The sequence below is a fragment of the Elaeis guineensis genome, chromosome 2 (genome assembly GCF_000442705.2).
Source record: "Elaeis guineensis isolate ETL-2024a chromosome 2, EG11, whole genome shotgun sequence".
In the NCBI taxonomy this organism is placed as follows: Eukaryota; Viridiplantae; Streptophyta; class Magnoliopsida; order Arecales; family Arecaceae; genus Elaeis; species Elaeis guineensis.
Genome location: NC_025994.2, coordinates 21,354,646 through 21,363,805, shown reverse-complemented (window position 1 = coordinate 21,363,805; position 9,160 = coordinate 21,354,646). Strand labels below are relative to the sequence as shown.

Genomic DNA, 9,160 nt, shown 5'->3' with positions numbered 1-9,160 from the left:
AATTGCTTTTATGAATGCTTACAATTTAGCTATTAGCATATAGATGAAGAAGTGTCCTTTCAAGAGCATATTTGGCGACATGAAGGTCCCATCAAATGCAGCCATAATTATCCCAATGTAGGAAATTAATTGGGGTATAATGTCTTTAAACTTATTCATGAGATGAATTATTATTTAAACATCCAGTGTTTGATAGTTTACCAAAAATTATATGTATATGCTTTTTAATGATATCAGTTTCAAATTTGGGTTTGGCATATCAAAAATGATCAGTGCTTCAAATAGGCCTCAACCCTGATGTTGGCAATATTCGCTCAAAATAACCACTTCATTGTGACTAGATCAGCCCTATGATTGACTAACAAATTAGTACTTCAAGAAATTCCAAACAACGAGCACCTTTAGTGGGGTAAGAAGTATAGGCATTTTTTATCCAAACCTGCAACCTAAATCTATCAAAGGCCTTGGTTTGGATTGATGTTATAGCTAGCATGCTTTTGGAGCATGGCATATTAGCATAGATCACTTAACTAATATAAAAATTGTATAAATCAAAACTTTTCAACACTGCAGAAGGTTACGAGATTTCGACTCATGCTTGAAAAGTTTCAATTTTCTGTCATGGTGTTATAGTGCTAGTTTTCTAATTTCATCCATTAATATTTATCAGATTAAAATGTAAATTTTTCTAATTTAAATCTCTAAATCAAGTCCATAAAAATATATATATATTTTTTGCCTAAACTTGTTTATTTTATTTTTTTATTTAAAAAATATTCTATAAATAAAGATCTAAGAATGTAATATAGAATATCATTCTTTTAAGATCGGACTTTTGAGCATACGAGAAGGTCATGGACGCATGGGACTCCCAACAAGATGTTTCTAATGAATTAAAAATCCATGGCATAGAGTTTAGCCAAATAACAATGGACTTACAAACTAAAGATTCTGAAGGCTTCGTCGGTTTAGTAAGCATGAGGCTTAAAGGAGCTTGCATTATGGCTTGGGCGCGGGGCTTAGAAGATTTTTCTGTCTATTGGTCCGCGGTGGGACTGGGTGACGTACTCACCCGTTTGGTTCATCCATATGGTGGGGAGGAGGCCGTCCCCTTAAATTCAGTCCTGAATCGAACATTCTCAGCGGAAGTTGAGACGCTATGGACACGCCAGGGATGGTAGCTATGCGAGGGTCGCCCCTCCCAACTCCATTTTTCTCATACAAAAAAAAAAAGAGCTTGTATTATAGTAGCCGATAGAAATATATATAGACATAATAGAATTATTAAAAACTAAAAGTCATTTCATTGAGTCATCAAAAGCTAATTTTCTGCTAGAATTTCAAATTTAAATATACAAGATGGATGTATTTGAGCTTCTCCAGCATGATGAATGGTAAGGGGACAAGTGTGAAAGGTAAGCGTTCACGCCGGTATATGTTTTCCTCAAACTAAAAATTGATTGATAGTAGGTTCTGAAGATGTTTTAGGGGTTATATGATCATCACGATGGTTCACAACAATCACTAGCCATCAGGCTTGTCTTTCCTTCGTGGCTACCTATTGAGTTTGTCGATTGTCGCTGGTTGGAAGGTGATAGAGTTATCGGCATCTCATTGTCCGTTGCATTAAAAATCTACTCTGTAGGAGAGACTTTTTTGAAATATAAAAGAATTGCAACATCTTCGACATCATCTGTGTCACAAATTTAGTTAAGAGCCATTCTCCCACTTCTATTTCCATCTGTTACTATCTCATTGTCCATAGTTTAGGGAATTTGAAGTTTTTCACAAGGAAAAAAATCAAGAGGGAGGACAATCCATGAAATCAATGGTCCATTTAAGATGTGTAGCTTATTCACCAAAAATTGAAAAAGAAAAAACAGTTTGATTCCCCCATGCGAAGCATCTATTCCATCTATTAGAGTCCAGATGAAATCTTCGTCACCATCGTTAGTTGACAAATGGTGATTTGATTTCTTCTATATATCCCAAAAAGAAAAAGAAAAGAAAGGAAAAAAGAAGTGCACCCCACCCCTTGTTACTTCTTCCTCTCAACTGATTCCCACTCACATTTAGTGAATCATAGTAGCTTGGCATCCATATAAGATTGGAGGAGATCATCGCCGGCCAAACTACAGCTAAAATATAGAAAAAAAGGATCCTAAATAGTCGCTCAAATAAATAGCCTCTGAATTGAATTTCTGACGCCTGACAGCAAAATTAGATGACTTCCACCTGTCTGATAATCAAAAACTATCCTCAGACAAACAATTTATGCTGGCTTGGATTTAACAGATCATCCCATTCGAAAGTCAGAGAATGCCTTTGATTTGTACATTCCCAAACACTCAAGCTCTGAGATTATCAAAAAGAGAAAGATAGACAGCAAGAGAGAAAAAACATACATTGAGTAGACAGCCAATAGGATGTACCAATCCAAACCATCTCCATTCTCAGATATGATAAGCATGCAGTATTTGATCAATTAACACAATTAAATTTTGAACAGAAAGGAATCTTCAATTTTTCGCATAGGCTGAAAGGGATTACCGTACTAAACACAAGTAAAATAGAACAATAAAACTTAAACTGTAGGATTGATTGTTTCAAAGTTCATCATAGACATGTGGCACTGGTATTTCTGCTTGGGGAACTGCATTTTCATGAGCTGGTGCATGAATCAAGCCATCTCCAACTGTCGCTCTCTGGATTTCCACAACCACCTCTTCATGTCCTTTTGAACCTGCCTTGATGGCTGCAAGCAGCTTCCTCTGCAACTTTAGCAGCCCAACCCGCTTCGACACAACATACAGCACCGTCGATAAGAACATAAGAAATCCCGTCACCAGTATCACTCTGCTTGGAGTATAGAAATAATGCATGTTAACCAGAGTTTGAACTAAAAGAAATCACCATCCCTTATCTCCAGTAGCTTGCTAAAAGCTCCATCCAAGAGAAAATGGTTTTTTCCTTTTAAGACAATAGTTTAATAGCGTTTCCTGATAGCTATGCAACCATAAGGATAGATGTTTACCTGTCCATAACATCTTGACGTTGCATTGTGGAAAGCAAGCGACGAGTGCGCATCAACAAAGAGCGGTGTCCTTTGTACTCACCTTCAGCTTTCTTTAGAACACTTGTTGATTCCTCTGAAAAATACATCACATATATGGAGCATCACATTCTACTGTTAATAACATAATGATGTAATAATGTAAGTCTATGTGTTACATCCACAAATGCAAAAGAAAATCTAAATTGCCTTAACAAAATTGTAATCAAGGCAAAGACTCATGCCCCATCACCAAAGGGGGGGTGTACTTATGCACAAAATCTCACACAGTCTACAAGATTGCATTTACGTGGTGATGGGCCTTAAGCTCAAGTCATATTCCCTCTCCTAAATTATGACTCCTCTTGGAATGAGTTTCTTTCCTTTTCATTGTTCTTTGGGAAAAGGTTTAGGATGAGTCCTCCTATAATAACTTCTAAATAGGTAACATAAGCTTGGTTTGGGACATTTTTAACGAAAATTTCTAATCGAACGATCCAATTTTTATGTAGATATAAAACTGAATTGCCCTTCACCCTCCCTCTTTCTTTCTAGATATCACAGGCAATACTATATTTCTTTCAAAATAACTTGAATAAGTAATAATCTGATCTATCAACGACAATGCAAGAGAAGCTTACATAAGTCCTCTAACTGGATCTATCTATGAAATGAAGGTAGCCATGTACTTGAAATCCACATTAAAACATATGATAGTTCGTTTCTCTTTTTGTTGTTTAAAAAGGCCATGAATGCAGAAAGCATAAAATATCACTGGAACCAAATTTAAGCACTAAGCTTGAAGAAAGTTACAAACAACATTGTATTGGCAAACCATGATTGCCAGTACAACAACCATTATATAATTAACAAACAGCAAAGCAATAAGGGATCATACCAAAAGTAGCCAATGTGTTTGCACTTCTATCCACCTCCTGTGGAAAATTATGGAAAGACTGTGTTACAAAATAGATCTACCCATTAGGTAGCCATAAATCAAGACCAAGTATCATTACTCAAGTAATCACACCTGAACCATCAGTTGACGAGTACGCCGAAGGCTCTCGGTAATGCTTTCTGCTGCAGATGTCATCCCAGCCTTTGTCCTATAAAATCAGGAAATTAAACCACCGAAACATGCCTCTTAGTCATAATAAGTGGGAGAGATTTATTCATAAACAACCATTACAGAGTTCACCCTAAGAAGATAACCAACTCAAGAAAGCATCTCAGTCTCAATAAACCAAGGCATGGGCTATAATTATGGAAAATATATAAGATCCTTGGATTACAGCCTAGTGCAGTGTTTCTCAACATCATGAAGAGTGTCAGAAGCTGCCCAGCCCTCAACTTGAGAAACTTCAGACCATAGATGAACTAGAACCATCACCACATTTGAGTCATTCTTTTTACATGAAAAGGAATGGGTGTTTCAATGTCTAGAATGCTCTTCCACCTTGTCTGGGATTTGACTATCAAATAAAATCCTATTTCATCTTCAAACAATAACACAAAGAAAGAACAGCAACAACAATAATTAAAGTTTGTACTATCTAGATGAAGGTGTCTACATCAGGCTGTTCCACTAAAAGATTGGTTAAAATTTTATAGCCATCAATCAACCCTGCATTAAACCTTTTTCTTTTGGTCTTTCTACCCGCCTCATACCTTAACAGAAAACAAGATTATGCACAAGAAGCATAACCATGCAATAACTTTTCTTTACCAAAAATATAAACATGAGAATGCATATAAACTCAATTGATTGCACTTTATAATTTAAGATGATGAACATTTTAAGAAAGGATATTGCATGAATAAAAAATTCTTAGAAATTACTTGTTTCACTAAATTCAGAAGACATACTGTAAATTACGCCTGCGGATTGTAGACTCTTCTCCGCCTCCTAAAAGAAGCTCTCTCTGCAGATTTAGAATCCAATATTAGCAGTGGAGCAGAGTTTTTAAGAGAGAGAGAGTCTGTAAGGATCATTAATTGCTGTTGAAGCTTATGTGGAAACTTGATAGAAGGATTCACATCACATAATGAAATACAGCAACACTATAAAGGATCATCAAATTTGTCAAAGCTAGCACACAAATTTTGTAGGATGATTCGCATTGCAGAATGAAATTAACAATCTAAGGACATCTAAAGAGTTCAATCCCAAGTTTGAAAGGAGGTCTCACCTCCTCCTGAGCAGCTTTTCGGATGTTCTTCTTTGCTTGCAAGTTAGCATTCCTTAGGCTCATATGCAATCTGAAAACATGAAGCAGGGCTAGCAATTGTTAGAAGCATAAAAATTAAAAACTGAAAAAAAATATGAAAGGTACTCGTACAATTGGGGAAAGCAAATAAGCAGATACAAAAAAAGATATAGCTAGGAAACGAAAAAAGTCTGGTAATCATTAGTAGATGGGAAGAGCAAACTCATAAGAGTTACTTCTGGTATTGTTTCTTCCATGATTCTAAAGTTGAATGTGCAGACTGTGATTCTTCAATCGTAGGCAGCTGTTGGGAAAGAAGATCAAGCCGAAACTGCATTGATCTAAGCAATGCCAGACCATCCTGTGCAGCACCATTCAGTCTAGGAAGAGAATTTGCCTCCTCCGTCCCTCTCCCAGACTTTCCACATCCTTCAATGGCTTTGATGTGTTCCTGGATTTGTACAACTGTCTGATCCCACTCCTCCTTCACATTCTCGACAGCCTGCACGACCTCATCCATTCTGACCTGAAAGAGAATAGATTAACAACAATTCATATATTAAAAATAAAGCATAAAATTAAAGAGGAAAAAAAACACTCACTACCATAAAATTAAATTTGCTTATCTCTATTTCATGGACGATATGTATAAAAACAAGACAAACAGAATAACAATAATTTATCTGTTAATATAACACCCCAACTTTACTAAGGAGAAATAATAAAATTATGAGAAAGTGCATATAAATAAACAAATAATTGAATAATAAATATTCTAAAGTAAAGAAAGGAAAAGAACATCCAAAGAATATACTAGTTTATTATGAAAATCCAAAAAAGCAAAAGAACATCTAGGAAGAAAAAAATGGTGTCCACTAAACAAACACGAATAAGAGACAAATATACAGGCCAGGATTTCAAGCAAAATAAAATAAATTATTTCTACTAAAAATTGGATCAAACAACTTAGTTCTGCTATCTTTTTTGTTCCACCAAATCCGGTAATGATTTATTAATGGAATATCTAGATGTCCAACATGAAACAAACATGAGTTATGAATTTTGCATAGACACTTAAACTACATGATTCATGACCAATATGAAATTGAAAAATTTGAACGCAGCGTAAGATCTCAAAACATCTGCAATATCAAAAAGAAGATGTTTCAGTTTGTGTGATGCATAACGACTGACTTTCAAAATCCAGGCGCATAATTTTAACTGATTTCAGGATGTCAAAAATTTAGTAATATAAACTTATATGACCACTCACCCCCTTATCAACTTTATCTTCCCTCACCCCCTTATATGACCACTCTAAAAGTAATATACACCCCTCATATAATAATGTACATTACGATCTCCATAGCATTCATGTCTGAGGGCAAGACACCTGTAAGAATTTCTGCTTCTGACACCAGTGCCTTGGAACAGGTACTGTATTCTGATATGCTTTCAGAAAAACTAGCAGCTTTGGATCCGCTGCTGTTGCATCCCATACCTTCAATCATGTTTCACAATGATGTTTCCACGAAACAAAGGATGCCAATCTTTTGCACTAAATACAGATTATTAGCTTTAAACAATAAAGCATAAAACAAACATGGCATAGAATAATGAAAAAGCAGTAGTAGTGACAAGTAGACAATACCTGCGACTCAATAATCCCTTGCACCACACACTCCATTTACTTCTTGTTTCTCCCACGATTCCTTTCCTTCTACAAACAAATCACACATCACTATTATTCAATATCTCTTCTGTTACAGTGGAAAAAATTAACTTCAAAAGATGCAGCATCCTGTATGAAAAGTCAATAGAAAATTCTGCAGATTAATAATGATTCAGATCTTAAGTTCTTCTGGCTTTCAGTGTTTTCCATATAATAACCAAGATTTGATATGTGAAATATGCTTCAAGACTGGAATTAGGCTTTCCTGTTTGGAACAATCTGCTAAAGTCTTTCTCCATTCTAAAATTTTATCCCATTTTTACTTTAAAGTACAAACATTAATCTAGGTGGATGCCAGGATCACACTTAAAACATAATTCCTACCAAACAAGGTCATTCCAACAGCAGCCAAACTACAAAAATCCATCATCATCTTTAGGAATCTATGGGTTAAACAGATTCCATCACTCAATTTCAGTGATCTCATCAAAGACGCTCTGAAGCTTCACTTTCCTGTTCTTTTCAAGTAATGAATTGCCATAGTCATTGGTCACAATTCCAGTCCATGCTCAAGCTCGCTCTTCAAATAATTTGACTATATACAAGTTCCTGTCAAGTGCAAAGAATTGCCACCAATATTAGACATTTGCAAGAAATCATCGGCTAAAGATCAAGGTTACCCCATTGAAACAAAGGTTGTTTTCATCTCCCCATCATGCACATTTTCTAATCATCCTTTTGGTGCATATGTTGTCCAAAGGTACACTCGATCTTAGCTTACAATGCATCTCTGTCGAAACATGACCCCAACTCATATTGTTTCCGTCTGAAATTTATCTTTCGCTTTAAATATTTATAAAATCAAGTAGCACTGATCAATGTCTCAGTTTCAAATAGAGAGGAAAAAAAGGGTACCCACGACAAAAGGAGTAAAGAACAAGAAAAGAGAGAATGCAAATTTGATTGCAGTCCTAGCCTCTGAGGCATTTCGTCAAACATCTGGCAGTAGATAAGAAGAGAAGGTAGGCCCATGAAATGATACGATTTGGTTGTGAGTATATACCCTCTTGATGCTTAAATCCAACGACGGAATATAAATCCAGCACCGCTTTCATAAAAGAAGACAAAACCCACTAAATTTTTCAGGGGCAAAAAGAATTTACCTTTTTGAGGCGGAGAAGAAACGAGGCTTCCACCCTCGACACAACTCGTTTCTAAGAGCCTTCTCAGGAACATACTCTTCTATAACAGCAGCAGCAGAATCTTTGAAGCTGAACTTCTCAAAAACGTTCTTGACGTCTTCCAGAAAATCCTCTTCTATATCAGCCTTCTCAGGAACATACTCTACCTCAACTGATACCTCAACCTAATATGCACAATAGATATTGGGGCATGAAAAATAAATATCATAAAATAACATGAGAAAATATAAAAACAATTCTCCGCAGAAATTAAACTAGGTCAATGAGAGTTGGATCAAGATCAGAAACTAGATGTAGAATTCTTAAAGAAACCCCTTCAAATCAAACAAAAAATCCTAAGTGGAAGAGAAGAAGAAATATTCCTTTTGATAGCAAATGGAATGTCAGGTACAAAAAAATAAGATACGGAGACTTGCTTAGGCATCCTCTTCCTCCCCCATACCGACGGCCTCCCCTCCCGCCGACGGCCTTCCCCCAGCCTCCGATCTCCCTGAGATGCTCTCCCTCACGACAAACCGCAGAAAAAAGAATGAAATGAAAAGAAAACGAGGGGAAAAGGAAAGAAAAAGATCAATCCATGTGGGAAAAAGATCTTACCTTTCGATTTCTTCCGTCTTTCCTTCGTTCTCGTTGATTTTTCCTATGTATTCCCCCAGATTTTCCTCTGTTTTCTCCGTCCTCAGGGTCTCGGATAGTTGGAGCGGCCAAATAGGGCTTGGAGCAGCCGACCAGGGAAAGGTTGGACGGTAGTTAGAGTTTTGTGATGGGTGTGCGTGTGCGTGTGTATATAAGAGTTTAGATAGATATATTAGTATTTCATTTAAATTTGAATATAAATAATTGTATCTTATCAGTTAATATAGTGATTAGGCCTTTTAATAATTTGATATTCAAATCCTCATACCATCCAATTATTTATATATTTTTATGAAAATTACTTATATATATATTTATTATAAAAAATATAATAATTTTAATAAATTTATTATATATATAAATATATAAAATTAGGATGCGATAAAAGATA

At 35.8% G+C, this 9,160-nt stretch overlaps 2 protein-coding genes across 3 annotated transcripts in view; both read right to left on the bottom strand.

The window, feature by feature from the left end:
- Nucleotides 1-8,871, bottom strand: part of LOC140855599 (uncharacterized) — a 113,927-nt gene extending 105,056 nt beyond the window's left edge. The window contains exon 1 of the mRNA XM_073251690.1: nt 8,731-8,871. The gene's annotated coding sequence lies outside the window, so the exon portion shown is untranslated. The remainder of the gene's footprint in view (nt 1-8,730) is intronic.
- On the bottom strand, nt 2,428-8,910 carry LOC140855598 (uncharacterized). 2 transcript variants are annotated; one of them, XM_073251688.1, is made up of 11 exons: nt 8,731-8,910; nt 8,095-8,297; nt 6,911-6,979; nt 6,653-6,760; nt 5,496-5,785; nt 5,242-5,311; nt 4,919-4,974; nt 4,083-4,158; nt 3,951-3,987; nt 3,035-3,149; nt 2,428-2,856 (listed from the first exon to the last, which is right to left on the bottom strand). In XM_073251688.1, the coding sequence occupies exons 3-11, from the start codon at nt 6,944-6,946 to the stop codon at nt 2,607-2,609; spliced, it is 1,038 nt and encodes a 345-aa protein (XP_073107789.1). In that variant the 5' UTR covers nt 6,947-6,979; nt 8,095-8,297; nt 8,731-8,910; the 3' UTR covers nt 2,428-2,606. The 2 variants fall into 2 exon arrangements, with proteins under 2 accessions (XP_073107789.1, XP_073107788.1); XM_073251687.1 differs by lacking the exon at nt 8,731-8,910 and adding an exon at nt 8,550-8,629 and having other exon boundaries at nt 3,951-4,008.
- Nucleotides 8,911-9,160: the final 250 nt, after the last annotated feature.